The 21,396-nt window shown below is 39.8% G+C and overlaps 1 protein-coding gene across 11 annotated transcripts in view; it reads right to left on the bottom strand.

The window, feature by feature from the left end:
• The window catches only part of ABLIM3 (actin binding LIM protein family member 3), a 180,789-nt gene that overhangs the window by 53,493 nt on the left and 105,900 nt on the right, over positions 1-21,396 (bottom strand). For all 11 annotated transcript variants that reach the window (XM_039352477.1, XM_039352506.1, XM_039352495.1 and 8 more), the window contains exons 4-6: positions 14,791-14,903; positions 7,713-7,839; positions 4,848-4,941 (exon numbers count right to left, since the gene is read on the bottom strand). In XM_039352477.1, the coding sequence (XP_039208411.1) occupies positions 4,848-4,941; positions 7,713-7,839; positions 14,791-14,903 (334 nt within the window). The remainder of the gene's footprint in view (positions 1-4,847; positions 4,942-7,712; positions 7,840-14,790; positions 14,904-21,396) is intronic.

The following is a 21,396-nucleotide window of genomic DNA, read 5'->3' as shown; positions in this document are numbered from 1 at the left end:
CGTAGTAGATAGTTTGATCACGAAGAGGATGCAACTGCCCACTAAACCAAACCACAAGAAATCTTGTTGATTTTACACTAATGAAAATTACAGGCCATTGTATGAATCTAAAGTTGCCAACAGTGAAGACAGACTGCGAATTATAATTCAAAGAGGGAGGGGTGTGTCATTCTTTAAGACTCATTAATTTTCTACACTGGCTACACAGCTTAAAGCCATCTGGGACAGCCAGAGGCTTAAACATATGAAGGCTGATTATGGCTGAAATAGAAGGCTTTCATACTATATTTCATTGAGACGATGGGAAAATAGCAGCTGCCTATCTTGAGGGAAATCAGGAGCCTTGGCACTCAGTAGGTATCAAATTCTACAGTAACTTGCCATACGGTTTGATTTATAATCGTGATTAGTTGGCTTAGAGATCAAATGTTTCTACCAGCATCATCAGGGAAAACCCTGAGAGGTTGAGCTTGTAGTCCATGAGACTTCTGGGACTGTAAAATAACTCAGTCTTGAATATCTCCAAAGATAGGTTGTACCTTGCCCATGAGATTTCTGAACCATCCCATGGCTCTTGTAGATTTTCCTATGTAACATATCAAACATATCTCCTGACTTCATACCAAGTTGCAGGCTATCTGCTGGCCTATATGCAGTCACTCCTATCCTATGATTTTTGCAATTTCCCTTGGCCAAGGTATTAGAATTTCAAGGCACATAGTTCAACAAAAGTAACTATCTGTCAATGGATTATACCTGTACTCACCAACATAATGTACAGAAAAGACCAGCGTGGCTGGAATAAATCCATATGCAACAATTTCTTTCCAAGGTTTATCTTAAAGACAATTTCATTAGCTTTTCCCATTCCTGCGAAACAACTGTTAGTCACCGTGCATGACTGAAGAAAATAGATCTGGAGTGAAAATCCTTTTGAATTAGTGCTATCCAGTTGTCCTTTAATCTACTTTCTGTTCCAGAAAACCTTTCAGGACATCTGTGTCTTAAGCTGATGCAATTTTCAGGAAGTTGGAAGTCTTAATGCCACTCAAGAGCAGTAGCACCTTTCTGAATGCAATCACTTGGCAGAATTATTTTTAAAACCTGCTCCAAATTATCTTGGTTTGACTGTCTTGGGCAGAAAGGTGGAAAATGAAAGCACGATAAAATTACAGCCAACAAATAACATTTAAGCCTAAATACCTGGTCTCTTTTGCATTCAATGAATTTCAAGAACTTTTTGGTGCATGGGCTAAATTAGGTTGCTAGATGCTTGGCAAGTTCATACCAACTTATCTCCGGATGAATATTAGATAAAATCTGAAGTAAATAGTTTATTCAGAATCTGAGAAGGGGAAAAATGGCACAAAATGGGCAAGCTCTTAACAAAGAAATGATCATTTCTTGCTCATTGAGAAGACTCCTTTCTTCTCAATTTTAAATATTTGAACAGCCACTGCCAGACTCCAAGACAACTAGAGATTCTAGTCCTTTACCTTCTCCTTTACTGATAAATAAACTTAGATGTGCTGCAATGAAACCTCTCCTTGAGAAGGTCAATTATCAGTTCACGCTCAGAGGACTTTTCTTTATTGTTACTTCATAAATTCCAGTACTTCATATAGTACTAAAAACCAGTTCTGCCTCTGAATCAGAGCTCCATGTTAACTGCTGCTGAAATTAATTTTAGCTGCATGTGTTAGTAGTAGGAAAATAAATTACAAGAGGAACTGTTGAAAAAAATATGCAGGGATGATGAGTGATTTTCCATAATTAATACTGAAAACAACAACATTTTAATTCATTTTACTTCTGTCAGCATTACTTTAAAGCCTCTGTTCATTATTCATTTCAGGTACTACTTCTGTTGCAGTTTATTATTGGGGAAGTGATGTGTTGGAGAGAAGAGATAGCATTAGAATGGATTATTTGGAAGTTCTACTTAAACTAATATACCCTGGAACCTCTCCTGGTACAAATGGTAACATTTTCCCTTCTTTGTCATTAATGTCTCTTTTATTTAATTATCTCATTACATTAAAATATGCCTGGTTCACTTGTTTCATTCCTAATATATTATTTTGGTATACACACTGCAATTTTGCCAGACCTGATTTTGATTTTCTTATGAATGTTTCATGATTAAGGTGAGCCACCCTTCTGCTTTTCTCTATTTAGTTAGATCAAACTTCTGTAATTTAGTGCCCTCCAGATGACTTTCAGTTTTTAGCTGAGCTTTCCTTTTTACTCATCAGAGCAAGGATGAATTTAGACCCAGGAAGAATCTACACTTACTATCCAATTCTATAAATTCCACTGACTTCCCTTTTGCGGTAAAATCTTTCTACCATTACATAGTTCAGAGGACCTATGTCAGTGGTGGCGAACCTATGGCACGGGTGCCAGAGGCGGCACTCAGAGTCCTCTCTGTGGGCACGCGCACCGTCACCCCAGTCCTAGGCCTTTAGCTGGGTTTTATAAAACCTTTTCGCTTTAGGCCTCTGCCACCATGTGCAAAAAAAAAAAAAAAGTTCGATCAGTCAATTTCAACTTCTCGCGGGAAAAAAAAGATCTTGCAAAGTTGGAATTGATTGATTGAACTTTTTAGTCCCACCCAGTCTGCCATTACCACTGCAGCCACGCCCACCCAATGGGCCATGCCCACCCAATGGGCCACACCCACCTGGCACTTGATGATGCATAAATGGGTTTTGGGTTGCAGTTTGGACACTCAATCTCTAAAAGGTTCACCATCACTGACCTATATGAAACAGGTAGCAGGTGCATTGAATTCGTTGCCAAAACCACAGGAAGGAGTATGGTGGAATTTAACTACAAAACATTCTTCCAGGTGGAAGGATGGAGAGAGCATCTGAATAAAAAGGTGTCACTGACACTTTCTGCAGCCAGAGAAAAAAAATTACTTTTAAAATGCCTAAAGCGGGGAAAGAAGATATATATATTATCTTGAATGTTTTGAAAATATTTTTGAAGAACCAAATGGGGATCTTCAGCTGATAGTCCTTCAAATACAGTTTGATGCAAATGGCTTATTAGACAAAATATACCACTAGCCTTCCATACTGATGAAAAAGAAATAATTAAAATCTTGATATAAATGTACCAGCGCTGTACTACAAAAAGAATACCGTATTGATGGACCTGTTCACAGCTGCATAACTGAAGAAGTCATAGGACTGTATGAATTCTCCCATTAAAGAAAGTTACAAAATCTTGAGATTGTTTTTTTAAAAAAAAATAGGAGGAAGGGGGAAATGCTATGGTAAGATGGATAATCTTTGACTTAAAATTACTGATTCAGCGACTGTTTAACATTATGATGGCACTGAATGCGGAGGACTTATAATTGGTCTGGAAAGCTGTGGCTATTGCGGTGTCTTCATGGTCATGTGACCATAATCTAGGTTCTTGGGTGCCTGTTTCACATTTATTGTTTCAGGAGCCACAGTCATGTGATTGTAATTTGCAACTTTCCCTTCCAGTTTCCCAAGGAAAAAAGTCAATGGAGAAGACAGTAGGGAAGGTTTCAAGTTGATCCCACTGCTTTTTCTCTTAAACCCCCCCCCCCACTACAGATCCCTGGGACCCAGTGGTGGGATTCAGCTGGTTCGCACCAGTTCACCAGAACCGGTAGCTAATTTTTTGTTGCCCAGGCCCAGAACAGACTTCCGGAAGCGGCATCCACACAGAGAACCGGTTGTTCACATATTTGAATCCCACCACTGCTGGGACCTCATACTCTGTAATCCCCAATTGACTGCCTGAATTCCATAGCGCTCTCTTACATGGCATGTGTCCACACACAGCAGCAGCCCCACCCATTTTTGCTTAACATTTTTGCCTAGTCCCAAGGTTACAATGGGACTACAACTCCTGTGATTGCTGTCACTATGCGAAGTGATCGTGTGACATTGCACTTTATGATTGAATCACTTAGCAATAGCAATCCCGGTCATCGTAACTCGAGGACTGCTCTATCGGAAGTTACAATTGCCATCATAACTTGAGGACTGCTGTAACGGCAGCATGACTGAGATTTATAAGATAGGTGCGTGGAGTGAAGAAAGAATGAATTTTTCTTCCCACCTCACGCTTGCCGCAAGGGTCAACCAAATAATTTTAATACTGGGAAATTCAGAACAGAGAGAAAGAAATGTTCCCAATTATGCGTAATTAAATATGGAAAGTCCTTCTGTAAAATGAGGTGACAGATTTACTGGCAGATATTCTGAAATGGAGTGGAACTAGTATCAACATTCTTTATGATTTAGCAAATGATCTGTTCTCATAGGATTTAAAAAAAAATTCTGTGACACGTGAGGGCTTGAAATGAAAGTAAACAAACCCCCCAAAATGTTGTTTGGCTTTTATAGGTAAGATTTAACTATAGCAGATTCCAATAAGATGCATGCTCTCTTGTTCTATAGTGCTGACATAGCCATGCTCGATTTGGGTGCATCAACAATAAATTCAGCAACATTTAGTATCCATTAGGCTTCCTCATATATTTGTCTCACGGCTTATTTTCTCTTGTGCGGATTCTTCAATTTATCAGGAGCTAGTTCTTTATCCAACCTCTAAAAAAAATACCAGGTGGGGGAAAAAATCCTAACACTTTGGGACAAATAGCAGTTTGTGAGCTCATCCCATAGTTATCCAAACATCCTTTGCAAAGAAGCATGCTATGGATGCTACTGCCATTATTTCAGATTTGGTTCAGTTAGGGAAAAAGAGCAGGATCTCTTCTGACTATAGATAAGTGCTTGGCTGTTTCCTGTTTTTGTAACTCCTGTCATAATAAAGACATCTCTTTGCACTGGACTCACCTCTAAGACTCTGCCGCTAATATACCGATTGCAAGTCTCACACTTAATACCAAATTGAGCATGATAGTCCGCTTCACAATATGGAACACCATCCCTGTGAGAAAAGAACAGGCTGTGAGATTTCAAAGAGAGAAGGAAAAATGAAGCACAACCCACCCGAAGCACAAATGTTATAGAGATCGTCATGGCTGGATGCTGCAACACCATTCATACTAAAGTGAAGGCATTGTGAAAACTTTCCCAGACAAGTCAGTTGCTTACTTTTTGCCTTCTAATCTGTTTTTGCTCCTAATCTGCTGGTTTTGTGCTGGGTCTATCTGCAGTTGCCTGACAGCAGCAGGGCCCTTGAGGCCCAGGGTCTGAGTCCAGGAATGGGGCCAGGAGAGAGTCCTTTGACCATTTCTTTCTAACCACTTGCTCAGTTGGATGAGATTGATTCAGAAATATACAGGAAGGGCGAATGTATGTCACAAAAAAGGCAGTTACACCCACCAGCACAAAAGGTAGAGGGCGGAAGGACGGTTTGTTTATTCAGTAGACAGTGAGCCTCGGATGCAAGCCGGAGTCAGCAGGAAGGCTCAGGGGAGCCAAAAGGAAAAGACGATACGGTGTACGACCAAGATACATTTGACATCGGCTGCTTCACATACAGGTAGTTCTCGACTTATGACCACTTACAAGCCCATGATTTCTGTGGTTAAGCAAGACAGTTAAGTGAATTTTGCCCAATCTTATGACTTTTCTTGCCTCATAGGTTAAGTGAATTATTGTGAGCCGAGGTGGCGCAGCAGTTAGAGTGCAGTACTGCAAGCCACTTTAGCTGACTGTGTTCAGCAGGTCAGCGGTTCAAATCTCACCAGCTCAAGGTTGACTCAGCCTTCCATCCTTTCGGGGTAGGTAAAATGAGGACCCAGATTGTTGGGGGCAATGTAAATATATATATACATTGCTTACTGGTGTACACCGCTTAGAGAGTGCTTGCACTTAAAGCGGTATATAAGTCTCATAAATAAATAAATAAATAAATAAAAATTGTAGTTGTTAAGTTAATACCATGGTTGTTTAAGTGAATGTAGCTTTGCTTCTCAGAAGGTCACAAAAGGTGATCACATGACCCCCTCCTGGACACTGCAACTGTCATAAATGTGAGTCAGTTGCCAAGCACCCAAATTTTGATCACATGACTTTGGGGATGCTGCAGTGGTCGTAAGTGTGAAAAATGGTCATAAGTCAACCTTTTTTCAGTGCCACTGTAACTTCAAACAGTCACTAAATGAACTGCTATAAGTCGAGGACTACCTGTATCATATTTTCTGCACAATTGTTCATATTTATTTCAGGAAATTAAAGCTTGAAAAGCAGAATGTCAGAACAACCGTGGGCCTGTTTCTGGCTGTTACCTGGTGGATAAAGTCACCCATTCTGCTTTTATTTCCTTACTGAGCAGAACCATTCTTTAAGGCAGTGTTTCTCAACCTTGACAATTTTAAGGCATGTGGACTTCAACTCCCAGAATTCCACAGCCAGCATTGCTGGCTGTGGAATTCTGGGAGTTGAAGTCCACATGCCTTAAAATTGTCAAGGTTGAGAAACACTGCTTTAAGGGATCCTTTGTTGGAATAGGCTCACGGGTTGCTCCAGGGCTAAAGGTACTCAATGATTAATCATTGAGACAGAATAATAAAACCATTAATTGCACCATAAATGTGGCTTTTAAATTGGGTTTTAACAGAAGTTATCCATGGACTTTCATTGCTAATGGCAGTTTTACAAACAATTATCTTTTAATGAATTATAGACAATGTTACCCCCAATTAAAGGAAATCCACTGTTTTATTTAGTCTAGACAAAACATTGCTTTTGTTTAAACAGCTTCAGATATTATTTGGCACTGGGATTCTGCAACATCATTTATTTAATTCTCCTTAGTGCAGATATAAGCATTTAATGCTGCAGCATTTATGCGCTCTGTTGGATGACACCTGCATAAAACTTGATCTACATTCTCTCTCCAGAGAGAATTATTTTCTAGTACCATTATTACCTGATTATCCATTGAAAGGTCTATGTACAGCAAGATCATTGTCAGAAACATTGCTATGATAGAGGATCTAAGCAAAGCTATTGTAAATGAGGATTAAATACACAAAATTTAAAAGAATTACAAAGAATGTGCTGTTGAGGATGTAGAAAATAGAATGGTTGGATAGGGGAGTAAATGAATCAGGACTAATTCCTGAATTAGTGGCGGTCAGACCATATGACCTTTGATTGAATTAGCAAATAATCAAATAAATAGATAGACTAGTTTATTCCAGGAACACAGGTATTTGCAACCATCCTAGAGCCTTCATGTGTAACTACCCAAAGAGTTGAAATTGAAGATAGTTTTGGAATTCTTACTGAGCAACTGGAAAGCGTACTGATTTTACAAAAACTAGAAAATTGCTTTTTAAAAAAACCCCTCTTCTTTATGAAGTAAGGAGTTCTCAAAAGGTTGCCTATATTCCTTTCCAGTAAATCCATACAAGTGAGGCAAAAGGAGGAACAAGTGGCTCGTGCTTCCTGCAGAAGTGAAGGTGATCCATTATGTGCACTGAAAATGCACACATTCCATTTGTACATGAAATTATTAGATTCTAGTCCAGGAAGATATCCACATCTCACTTCTTTGCACATTAGCCAAGAACGGTAGAAGAGAAAGTACAAATCTGTTTTGCTTTCTTTCTCTCTTCTTGCTTCTAATATACATAGTGGTACAAAAGTCTCAGAATTCTTCAAGAATACCATCCAATGCTTAGCTGTGAAGGAATTCCCCACCCATCCAGTTTATAATGTGCATAGGGAAGAGGTGAAAACACGCACTTGCTAATGTATTCTCCAGTCAGGATGATTCCACAGGTTTGGCACTTGAAGCAGCTGACATGCCACTGTTTTTCTAAAGCCAGGAGGGACTGACCTTGCTTGATTTCCTCTTTGCAACCTGCACATTCTAAGGAATAAAAGAGACAAGAACTAACCACACAGCAGAAGTAGGAACATCCCAAATAGATTTAAAATCTGTGTAGAAGACAACAGGGTCTACAAATAGCACGCTTACTGCAACCATAAATAACAATAATACAAATGACGGACATTAAGCAAAAGGTTCCAGTGTTCAAAATGGTTTGTCATACATAGGCTATCTCCGTTAAGGAAAAAACAAATGACTAATAGGAAAGGTCCTTTATTTTGCATAAAAGTCAATGTGGAGAACCTCAGTTGTATAATTTCCTCTACAGTTACATGGTTTTCTCTTTGGAGAGACAGCTATCCAAGATTGTGTTGTCCATAGGATGGATTCTCCATCCCTGATCATGATTGGCCATATTGGTTAAGAAGGTTGATATGCTGATTCTAACATATTTTGAGACCATTCAGGTTGGAGAAGCCAGATATATGAAAGTCATGTGAATGCTCCTCATGGGTATCTTGTCTCTGCATATGTTCTTGGATTTGTTGATAAATCACTGTAACTCTAAACAACACTTTGTTTATAAAGTAGCTGCTTACAGCAGCATCAGCAGTATTGTTATCAGAGTGTGTAAACCTAGTGGAATATTTAAAATGTTCAATATTGCATCCATATTATGAACCATAACATTGGGAGTCTTGGAAACTATTTATACATATAAATTTTTATTCAGACCTCACCTTTGGCAAGATTCAGTCTGTGCCAACTGAATAAAATAAATAAATCAAAAATACATAAAATGCACAAAATAGTTTCAATATGAAATATATTTACCTCTTTCACACCAAATTTAATTATTCTGAATAATTTTAATTGTAGGATGCAAATATTCCACTCAGTTTATACAGAAATGAGTGATTTTGTGTTTTAGTTCATTTTTATGGAATTGTTTTTCCTTCTTTGGTTGCTAGCAAATATAAATTATGTTAACACACAAAAAAAGCCTGACACGTTGGCATCTTCCTCTCCTGGAGAATTACAGTTTGTCATTTCAATCTTGATCCTTCTGTTTGAACCAATTTAGATAGGATAACGCAGTGGTATATTTGCTTTAACAAAAAAAAAATTAAATTAAATTAAAACCTCCTCAAAACATCTAACCAAGACTCAAGGAGAATCTGGCACGATTGCCAAGGAAAGCAAAAAACAGCTATACTGAATGTTGACCTAATACCAGAGTACTTACAGATCTGCCTTGTTTAAGGGTTAGACCAAGTTGAATTGCTAAAGAACAAGAATGATGGGGTTAGGATGGGGAGGAATACATGGGTTAAATATTTATGGAAGGCTTCCTCTGTTTTAGAAAATCTGGACTAGAAGGAGATATTTGGATTTTAGCCAGTGTAGTAAAAACTGCTTCCTAACCTCTATCACAATCAGATTTGGTGTGTGCCTAGGTATTTATCCTCTTCCTTCCTTTCATGTTTCCTTTGCTGTTTAGTCCATTAGCAGAAAGCACATGGGCCTGAAAGGGGTGACTGTCCCAGCTATGATTGGCTCTTTCAGTCTTGTCAGCATTCGAACATCCCTCAGATTGTCAAGGAATCACTAACACATAGAGTGCTCATTGGTCAATAGTTGAGAAAAATCTCATTGGTACAGGCTATGGAATAAATAAACTGTTGCACCAAAAGTATTTCATGAAGCCACTCTGACTGCTGCTGCATTTTCACTTTACACACCTGCTGGAGGGGCTGTTTAAAAATGCAAGATAGACTGACAATCTCCTCTGATGGCTTTTCTCTCTCATCGCTCACCTGTCAACACAATTCCCGGTTTGCCACTTGTTCTGGCAGTGCATTCCACTGCTAGGGTAGCTCCAGGGAACTTTTTGCCATGCACGTATATCAAGCAATACTCTAATCCCAGAATCTTGCATGCTAACAAGGTTCTCTTCCTGCCTTGCCTACTGAAGTCACAACTAGTTGTCACTGAGTGGCACCCATGGAGATACAGTGAAAGCAGGAGCTAATGCAGAAAAAAAAAATATTGGGGAGATGCTGTTCTTTGCACATTATATCCTGAATGTTGCTTGGCATAGTTATGAATTATCTATGGAGCCTTTGTGTAATCTGATCTGTACATCTAAGGTGAAGATTGAATTTCAGGGGAAGATGCAGACTTCATGTGACCTGGCAGTGTTAAAGAGAATGAGGAGGAAAAGTGCAGGGGACGGGGAAGGGAAAGGCAAAAAAAGATATTGTGGTCTTGTTGTTTTTTTCCTCAGGGGCTTCTTAACAGGTTCCTGGAAACTGAGTAGGGACAAAGGGAGAGGAGCCTTTCTTTGGGTGCTGATTCAGCAGATTTGTCCCATGCAGCTCTATTCACTGTGGCTTGTTTCTGAACTTCCAGTTGCAAAAACAGCTGGACTATCTGGTTGGATGCAGTGACAGATCTCTTCTCTTTGAGAAGTGGATATTCTTCTTTGCTCTTGTGTAGGTTTACAGGATTGCCTTAAACCAGTGATGACAAACCTTTTAGAGACCGAGTGCCCAAACTGCAACTCAAAACCCACTTATTTTTCGCCGGGTGCCAAGTGGGCATGGTCCACTGGGTGGGCGTGGCTGTGGTGGTCATGGCAGACTGGGTGGGTGTGGCCAAGGTGGGCATGATCACCTCAATGTTGCTTATTGGGAAGGATGCCTGTGGGGGCCAGGCAGGGTTGGGGGAGATCCAGGGGGTCTCTGGCAGGTGGGGCGGTGGGCAGGAGGCTCATCCTGCAGGGTGAGGTGAGGCAGGGTGGGGTTGTCATTGTCACAGGGCAAGGTGAGGCAGGGGCTGGGGCAGCTGCTGCCTGACACCATCGCCCCCCCCACAGAGGTCGGCGAGCGCATGGGGGCCGACAGTGTTTATCAGCAGCCACAGTCTGCCGGCTCCTCAACCGGCGGACGCTGGGGCTCTACAACCCACCACCACCAGTTCAGAAAAGCCACCTCTGAGTTGGATGGCTGGCTGACAGCTGAGGAGGCAATGCAGTGAGTCGTGCCCAGGAAAAGAAGAGCATGCGAGGCCAGGAGGGATGGGACAGTGGGGAGGGAAACCAGCTGTGGTGGGATTCATCTGACCAGGTGGGACCTCAGGGAGTTAGCGGGCAGCTGGTTGAAGAGTGACGGTTGCCATCTCTGGGGCATGGCGCGTGTGCCCACAGAGAGGGCTCAGAGTGCCGCCTCTGGCACGCATACCATAGGTTCGCCACCACTGTCTTAAACAGCTGCAGTTTGAGGAAAGCTTATGTAGTTCAACCTTATGGAACCTCTAAGTTATCTGGAACATAATTATAATTCTCAGTATAATTTTTATAACATAATTTGCAACTAAAAATAATGGGAATGATACATATAGGAGGAAAATGTATTAAACCAGGAGAGGTTTCTTGTGTCAGGTATTCTAAAAAGTGCATGCTATAATTGGCAGATACTAAGAAAAACAGGTACAAAGTAGACTGTTGAAAAAAAAAACAGAAATGGGACAGAACAAAAGTGTAGAAAGGGGGGGAAAGCAAAATCTATTTTGACAGTTGTATCTATCCATACGCCCATCCTCCTTTCTAGAAAAAATATTAGCCAGCTTCACAGTATCTTAGCAGCTTAATAGGATTACATTTGTCCTATGCATAGTATTACATAGCACCCTGATTTTACTATGTAATAGAGTAGAGCCAGAGTAGGGCCAGATAAAAACGTTTTGAAGTAAAATGAATCCCAGTGATGCCCTTCTTTTGCTAGTTAACATGGGACACGATTCAGCAGGAGCCTCTTATGCACCAACTTGCACAAATTTTCAGATTTTGCACACAATCCCTATATGTTTTAAAGGAGCATCCTGTGAATGGCATTTGTAAATCCAACACACACCATTTCTAACACCATGATCAGAAACCAAGTCAAGAATCCACATCATCTTATCCATGAGTAGACACCTTGAAGTATTTAAACCTAAAAGCAAAATTGCCACTTTCATTGTTCTAAAAAGTTCATTTCAGGGACAAATATTGAACCAAAGGGTAGATAAGAATGACATTTAATATTCTATCACCTTCTGTGGCACTAGTTGATTTAATGATTTAATAAAAGAAGATTATTAGAGAAAAGTTGATCAGAGAAAAGAAGGACTAGGTGTGACATGATAGCAGTGTTCCAGTACTTGGGGGTCTGCCACAAAGAAGAGGAGGTCAACTTATTTTCCAATGCACCAGAGGACAGGACAAGAAATAATGAATGGAAACTAATCAAGGAGAGAAGCAACCTGGAAGAAACTTACTAACAGTGAGAACAATTAAAAACTGAAACAGCCTGCCTTCAGAAGTTGTGGCTGCTTCAAAACTGGAGGTTTTTAAGAGACTGGACAGTCACTTCTTTGAAATGGTGTAGTAGGGTCTCCTGCTTGAGCAGGGGGTTAGACTAGAAGACCTCCAAGGTCTCTTCCAGCTCTGTTCTGAATTGAATTAATGAGGTATCCTTTATCAAAAAACTAAGGCACAATAACAACAGTGCACCAATTATCTGGAGCTACTATAAACACAGAAACTAAAGGGGAGAGGGGGCTCAGTCTTTGAGTACACATTTCCACTTTCTGTTATTTTAACAGTTGTAGTCCAGTGAAATTGTAAGACTTGTCCCTCCTCTGTTTGGCCCCTACAGAACATCTGTGTTTACATCTTCATGCAAACTTAAAAGCAAAGCAAGCCTGTCTTGGACAGCTTTTTCTTTGGCTCAACTCAGCTGATCTGGGAAAAGAAATATAGCACCTCCACCCTTTTTCCTGGAAAAAGGGTGAGCCAACACTGCGGAATTCTTGTTGACTTTGACTCTGTGATTTTCCTGCACTAAGACAGCCTTTTAAATATTGCAAATGGGAGCATAGAAGAAACTACCTTTTCCAAATGCAGCTACACTACAACTGTCATGTTTCTGTAGAAATGAAGACAGAAATGTGACTTTTACCACCTTGGCCCATACAGGCTGCAGTCCAGCTGGGAGTTCTGCATGTATCAGGAGCTTAAATCAACAGGCTTACGCGCTCTTAATTCTCTGTTGAATTGTGGCCACTCTGTTCTTGTTTGGCAGCTTCGAACAGCTCTGCCAAGAGCCAGCTGTCACAGGGAAGCACTGTTTTGTGATTGTAGCAAGGAATACTGTGTCATTCTTCTCTTAGTAATCCATGTGTCTAAGGAGACAGTAACATCTATTGCCTCCACTGTGAGATCATACAGCTTGCTGTGCAATGGCATCCAGCTGGTAGGCAGCCCAATCGAGATTGCTCATTACAAGGCTTTTACAAGAGTTCCCTGTCTGTATGTTCAGTAAGCAACAGCCTTTTTAGCATTGTTGGGCAAAGAAGCCATCATATAACCTGAAGGTAGCTTTTTGCCTTTCTAGTCTACAAATTTCAGCATGATCTATCAAGCCACAAGCAGAGAAGCTCTCTCCCACACTCCCTCAGTCTGGGAAGTGGGGGCATGACTCATTCAGGGCATAACTGAGGAAACAATTCTGAAACAGGAAGAAAGCAAAGGAGTTCTTTTTCCTCGCCCCACAGCTTTCATGGAAAAACTTGAGGTAATGGGAAGGGGCCTGAAAAGCTCCTGGGTTGTGGACATTTCATAAATTCATCAGTGCTTCAGTTCAAAATAGGTCAACAAGTATAATGGTATGTTGGGATGAGTTTGCAAGACTGAGCCCAGTCATGCTGCTTAGGACTGGCCAGATAAGAGACAGCATGGTCCATAGTGCCGAGGTGGCGCAGCAGTTAGAGTGCAGTACTGCAGGCCACTTTAGCTGACTGTGTTCAGCAGGTCAGCGGTTCAAATCTCACCGGCTCAAGGTTGACTCAGCCTTCCATCCTTCCGGGGTAGGTAAAATGAGGACCCAGATTGTTGGGGGCAATGTAAATATATATATATACATTGCTTACTGGTGTACACCGCTTAGAGAGTGCTTGCACTTAAAGCGGTATATAAGTCTCATAAATAAATAAATAGTTGGAGAGAGTCTCGAAGGAGACCCTCCCAAATTTCTCAGGGTAAAGGAGATGGGAGAAGAATTGTACTTTCAGACTTGCAGAATTCTGTTAATGTAACCCTAGAATACAGTAGAATTGGTTGATCTGATTGTGCTTTCTGCCTGACAACAAGGGAGAAACCAATAGCAGCTGCCCCACTCGGGCAATGCCAATTGTAGGCACTCCTTCAAGGCAAAAGACTTCACCAAGGCATGAAGATTATTACAAAAATACTCTATTCTAGCCCACTGAGTCTCCCACATCATGAAATCAGAAGTCAAATCAGAAGTTCGGCATAACCAAAAGAATAAAATGTGCAAGGCTATAATTAATGTAAAACATGAGTAAATTGTACCTACTCCCCCCCCATCCAAAAGAAAAAGTTAAATACGACTTTTGTCCCGCCATGAATATGCAGGATCACATTTGTATATTATTTTTATTTTTTATCATGATCATCATCTACTTTGGTTTAATCTGAAATTTAATGATTGAGTATTGTAAATTATGTTCAGATTTTTCTCCATTCAAAGTGATAGAGAAGTACTTTAACTAAATCACGCTGGGAATGATGGTGATGGTGATGATGAAGACCATCAGCATCATCATTATTTATAAGATATTCAACTTTCTTTTTTCAGTTAAGAATTCCCAAATAGTTTGAATCAGCAAAAGAATTCTTGGAGATATGTTCTTTCAATAAGTCTCAATATTTAGTATTGTTATAATTTACGCTGGACGCCTTTTAACATTTTGGTACATGGGGGCAAATAAATCCAAATTATAAATTGTAAAATTAGTTGAGGGCAAAAATCCTACTAGATTGCATAAAGAAGCAATAAACAGTTCTAAGTTGCTAGATGACCTCTGGTTTTTATGGTCTTAATCTTCTTTGGATGCTGTATAAAAAGTGAAATCAACCTGACTTACGGCTTGGTCCATGAATCTTGATAGGCTTGTTGCTAATCAGTGAATGGGAACAAGTTTGGCAAACACAATCCTTGCCACTGAATGTCACTTTATCTCCAATAGGAAAGGGCTTCCTAAAACAAGGAAAAATAAGCAAGACATCAGAAATGCATAAGTTAATACCAGTATGAACCGATATTTCACCAGTTATTATTACACTTAGTCAGCTATTATAGTTCATGTGTGTTCTATTTTCTGAAGAGTCTATTAATGAAATTTGGAATTTAATGCTTATGGAAATAAATGAAGTATGGGAAGTCTGCTTGTTTGTTTGGAAACATTTGTTGACAATTCAATTGTCTTTTGTTATTTTTGTGGGTTTTGATGACTCATCTTGGGATAATTCTCACTCTTGGTTAATTCTGGTTGAGTTGAGAAAAGCAGTTTGATGCATATCACAGAATTAATTCCTTGTTGACTACCTTAAATACATGGCAGATGAAAGATGACATTTTTGACAAATGAAGATCTCAGAGAACTTGCCCATCCTGTTTCTGAAGAAAAAATGTTTAAAGTAATTCTCACTGGCCCTGGAGCTATATTTGAATTTGTTTATCTGCTACAACAGTGGTTCTCAACCTTTTTATACGGCGACCCCAGTCATAAGCAGGCGGCGCGCATGCGCGGCACCGCCCCCTGCGCGGCACGCATGCACGGCGCCGCCCCCTGCACGGCACGCATGCGTGGTGCCGCCCCCCCGCGCTGCCCCTGCGCCGGCTGACGAAAAAAATGGCGGATCGCGTTGTTTGGCGACTCCCGTGAAATGGTCGTTCGACCCCAAATGGGGTCGCGACCCACAGGTTGAGAACCGCTGTGCTAGAATCACCTCTTAGAAAGAGTCTGAAAATCACCACGAAATGAGAGGTTTTTCCTTTTACCATAAGATGAACCAGTTGGGAAGTCTCAAAAAGAACAAAAACAAAGAAACCTAGTTAAACAGACAAGCAATCATGTAAGTATTTCCAAAATATGCTCACAAGAGCAAAAGAAATAAGACACCTACATCTATCCAGAGAGTGGACTTTTTAAACATAAATTTAATGATTTGGGATTTAATATTTCGTTTTATAAAAGGGGAGACTTTTGTTTTTACTTCAGACAGGGATAGCACAGCATTGTTTTGAGCTTGAGTGTCTTCCAAAAATATTCAAAACCACCCATTTTGCATTTAGAATAGCTGTTTCATGCTCAAAATGGGCACTGAAACAAATTTGCTGTGAATCTGAAACAGTTTGATTCAAAATTTTCTGAACACCTCAGGAGAAACCTTGGTTATCTCCCAGGAAAGAGAGTAGGGTATCCACATTTCCCAAACTAATAATGTTCCCCTGCGTTCTTAACTGCTGAGAAATGATTTTTCAGCACAGTTTGAATGGAGAAATTCAGTCCAGTGTTATTTATTTTTAAAACACCGAGATAAAGTTTCAACTGCAAGTGACTTCATGGACATATCCACATAGTTTTCTTGGCAACAATATGGAAAAAGCTTCTTGTTGCTGGATGGCCTTTTGATTTCCAAGTCTAACCTACAGATATTTCCTAGTTATCTGTCACCCGGACACTAATTTGGTTTAACACTACTTAGTTTTTCAAAACTAACCCTGATTCATTTGTTTGTCACCATTTAATTCAAGTTATCTTTAAAGCATTATAAGCTACCTATGCACCACCAACAACCCCTGGAGGTTCTAATGGAGGCCTGCAGAAACTTTCATTGTTTCTGTAAATTGGCTGCTAGAGGAAGGATGTTTGGGGAGATCTCTCCTTGTCACCTTCTTCCTTGGAATATAATCTTTCCACTGCTAATCAAACAATTGTGTCCTGGAGACCCAAGAGATGGTTTAGATCAGTGGTTCTTAATCTTTTTGAGCGAATCGCCCCCTTGAGCCAATGAGGAAGTTGTCATCACCCCCTCCCCCAACATAACCTCTCAATCACAACATAGGAAATAATTCTTCAATTTATGCAAACACTTGTTTTGTTTTCTTTAAAATTGTCATCAAGACATATTGATGCAAATAATTTATTTCCAGTCTTTTTCTCATATCTCCCATATTCTGGCCAATGGCGTGCTGTGCAACGCGCATGAAGATAAGTGATGCGTATTCACATATGTATGGTGTTCTGTACTGAAGCTAGGAGGAACATTTGAAAACACAATTCAATCCACTAATAGCGAGCGATCTGATGTTTTTGTACGACAGATATACAGCAATTCACTGTACGAAAAAGTCTCAAAAGTGTCCCCAAAATGTCTCGCTCCATTGCCCCCATATGGCCCCCTTTTTGTTCCTTCACCCCATGTCACCCCTTTTTGTTCCATCGCCCCCCTGAAAAATGAAATCACCCCCTGGGGGGCAATATCGCCCAGGTTAAGAACCACTGGTTTAGATGGAGTAGGCACAGTGTGAGGCTGCTGCTTCCTGTATACAAACTTTCTCTAATTAAGCTGATGGATAGACCTACAACATCTCAGCATTCAGAGGAGGAAGGTTTAGACCTTCCTATCCCTGGATGTCTTTTGTGGCCAGGCCACAAAGTATCCCTAATCTGTCTTCATTTCTGCATGTGGCTTTGGGATTTGTTGGGGAAAAAACTCTTGCTTACATGTCCTTTATGGACACTCTCTCAAGCATGGACTTAAAAACACACAATAATACAGCAAAAATAAAATAAGCACCAGAACAAACATTGCAGATTGCAAAACACAAACAGTGATTTAGTAGTTGACAACATATAAACAAATGAATGAAATGTCTTCAGCTAAAAGTCTGGGAAGATAAAATCAACTCAGAAGAAAAATTAGATGCACCTTTAACACTCTTGCAAATGCCTGCTAAACTGTGGCTTATGTGATAAAAGCCAGGTGACAACTGATTCCTGATGCACAAGAACATTTGGAAGAAATCTTGTCTTGTTTTACTCACTAGTCCATAGTAAGTTAAGCAGAAGCATATCCAATGCCAGCCATAAAGCAGTGGCACTGGTCCCACTTCTTGAGTTATCCCAAGCCTAAGTCACAGAACTTTTAAGGATCAAAACCAGCTCTTTCAATTAGACTTGGAAAGTAAACCAGGGTAGTGGCTGCAATAAAGGTATTACTTGAACTGACCCTCAACACCACCTTTTGGGACCACTCGTCCTGGATCCTCAGGCTTTTTAAGCTTCACACACAAATATGATCCAGAAAGATACTGTGTCTGATAGTCATGAAAGCTTCTAAAAGACTGGGGAGTCAGAAGAACTGCAAGGGTCTATCCCTTGGATTAAACGGAATGAATGCAGCTAAGGTTTTCTCTTGTCTAAAATGCACCTGGAGCTAATGTTCATCAAAGATAATTTCCATGAATTGCCTTTCACTTGATGTTATTTGGGAATGGGGTGCTGCACTACTTTCTTATCTGATTAAGAATATAAGAAAATTGGCTCATTAAAAGTGAGCCTATTAGGCTAGAATGATTAGTAGATTCTAGAATAGAAGACAATGAGTTAGCATGAAATCCTGTGGATGAATGTAATTAAGAGAAACTCAGTGCTGCAATTAATACGCTTATGTTCATGTTTCTTTAGCAGATAAAGGTATTAATCCAAAGGTATCGGGTCACTGCAACTTTGGGCTTTTTCACTTATATCTAACTAAGGCGCAAATATGTCCTGGCAATATGTATTTTTTGCCTTACTCCTATGACCATGTCCTTATCCTATCCTTGTAGCAAGACAGGCCAAAGTTATGCATATTTGTGCAGTATTGTTTCCCTTATTCTGACACTGTTCAAAAACAGCTTCAAAGGAATGTAAATTGTTAGACTTTGTCACACATCAAGTTGGAGGGAAATCAGGCAACAGGCAGGTACTGGGAAGAGAAACAGAACAGCAACAATTAAGGCTGATGAGCAGTAGGGCAGCAAATTTCATATCCACATGGATTTTTTTTCTTGTTCATGGTGGAATTCTACTAAGTAGTGGGGAAGGATCCTCTGTAAGCAGCTACATTTTTTTAATGGAGTGTGCCCAAATTGCAGTTTCCTTGATGTCCAGAAAATGTATTTGAAATCTCACGCCATGCAAATGTTTGCTTGTTTCAAGTATTTATAAGATTACCCAACAATTTGATTCTGAGAACTGTACAAAAGGAATAAAATTTTAGCAAAAAATAACCATAAATTGTTATAAAGTAATCCAGTATATAAAACAGCAAGCCAAACAAAACAATTAAAATAACCAAAAGAGCACTCCAAGTCAGGACTTCATTGCTTTTCTAAAAGCAAGCCAGTGGTATATTGGAGGGAGCTCACTCCAGACTCTAGGAGCAGCCACTGAAAAGGGACACTTCCTAAATCCAATAAGACGACAGGGTTTAACGGAAGGACAGACAGAGGTACTTGAGAGCAGGCAGTTCAGCAATTTCAGTACCCACTGGTGCTTTTCCATCTTTCTCCTTATTTTGCTATGAGATTGCTCTGTTTTCCTTCAACACCTTGATGGCTTCAGTGCTTTCTTCACATCCCCATATTTTCTTAAAAAAAGAAGATAGAAGACTGACTTCATTGCAAACATGATGACAGTTGGGCAAACTTGCAGAACTGACTGTTTGACATCAAATATCATGGTCAAAGAACTGGCAAACCTCTCCCAGACAGTTGAAGAATGTGATGCAGACAGTGGAATACTTTAAAATACAAAGAGTTTGCTTTTCACACAGATAAACAAATAGTGCAAGAACTAGCAACAGCTATTATTTACGTGCACTCAAGATGTGCATGTATGCAAAAGGAAATACATGAGATGAAATGGGCTAGAATACAACACAAACACACATAGAGATAGGTGTACATATCTGCCAGGAGACAGAGAATTAAAGGTGCATGGTTAAACGATCAACCTTTCCTGTAGAATGTAAATACAGAAGCTTGCCTTAGCAGAGTTAAGAAACACCTATTTTAATAGTATTCTGCTCTCTCTCCCTCCATAAGATTAAGCAAGGAAAATACTACAAAAGCTACATGAACCCTAAGAAAAAAACATGAGAAATCCTAGAATATAACACCTCAGAACAATTAATACTTTAACCATACTTCAATTTAAATTGGTTAAACACTAGGAAGAGGATAACTATCTTCTCTATGAGCATAAATGACTGGAGATAATATTAAAATCTATGTTTTTGAAGGAACAGCAACTATTCTAAATTAATTATAGTAGAAAGAAAGATGAATTTAAATCTGAGTTGAGAAATGCAAACTAATTACTCTCCTCCTTAGAGACAGATAATTGGAGATGTTAACCCAGAGTGGAGGGTATATAGTGGCTGCAAATGACATTTCATCAGAATGAAGGGAAGGATTCTTATATTTCTTCTAGATCAGGGTTTCCCCAAAGTGGTCATGGGACTATTTAAGGAGTTGTTGTTGTTGTTGCTATTATTGCTGCTACAGTTAGTTAAAGTAGTATTTTTATATAATAAATGTTTGGTAGTTAATGGACAATCTTAAGTTTCATGAAGGGATCAATTAGGTTGAAACATTTGGGGACCTCCTCCCCTAGATGTATAGATGTATATAAAAACATCTTGAACACAGACGCTGGGAAGATTGGATTTATTTCAATGTATTAATTTCCCATGCAAAAGAACAAGGGTAAGGCTTTACTAAATGCCAGTTTTTAAGCTTGGGATCAAATAGGCGATCATTTTGTATCGGTAGAAATAATAATACCCCTCTCATAAAGTTTAAGCAAAGGAACTTGAATACAATGAGATAAACTACAACCTGAGCATTAAGTACCAATCCTTGCCTTTTAATCCACTACCACAGGTGATCAGTGGAGATACTTATTTTTGCCCAGTTTGTGGGGGGGGGGAAACCTTTTGGAAAGTGATCAACATCAGACTTGCCAAACTGCTCACAACTGCTCAATCATCTGGGAAATCTAATCTGAGCATCATATCCACCTTACTCAACTTGTAAATGTACCTCTACCTTGCTCAGCATTCCTCTTAGCCTGTACTTACACTACATTGTGGTTTGTTGCTATTGCCATTAAATACTGGGTCAATTTGAGGATTAGCTTACCAGCTATTTCCTGGTAATGCTTGTAAGAAACAAATGGTATGGATAGCATCGATAATAAGGTGCTTACTTCCCACACAAGTATCACCCTACCCTGAAGGTTAGTGATTGATGCTGGACTAACAATGCCATTTAGGCTAAGTGGAAAACAGCCTTGGTTGCTACAGAAAGGGTGGTACAGATTCCACAACAAAGAAACTTCAGTTTAGTGATTCTAACAAAATACCGCACGGGTAATGGCAGCAATTTGTAGGCATAGACACATAAAGCTACTAGGGTTAATTTAAGGCTATCTTTTCCTGTTATTCAGTGACACTCTTTCTTAATTCTAATGTTTCTCTAATACAAAAGCCAAACATTAAAAAAAAAAAGACACAGTAAAAGACCTGTCCTACTGGAGGATTTTTGAGACCTAGAATCATTCATAAGCCACAACATTTTCACCACTCTCCTGGGAGGATGCTAATCACCCTTCCTCTTGCAGGGACATCCAACTGAA

Source organism: Crotalus tigris, unplaced genomic scaffold, assembly GCF_016545835.1.
Source record: "Crotalus tigris isolate CLP2741 ecotype Arizona unplaced genomic scaffold, ASM1654583v1 scf7180000017568.12009008, whole genome shotgun sequence".
NCBI classification, from domain to species: domain Eukaryota; kingdom Metazoa; phylum Chordata; class Lepidosauria; order Squamata; family Viperidae; genus Crotalus; species Crotalus tigris.
This window is presented reverse-complemented; position numbering and strand designations above follow the sequence as displayed.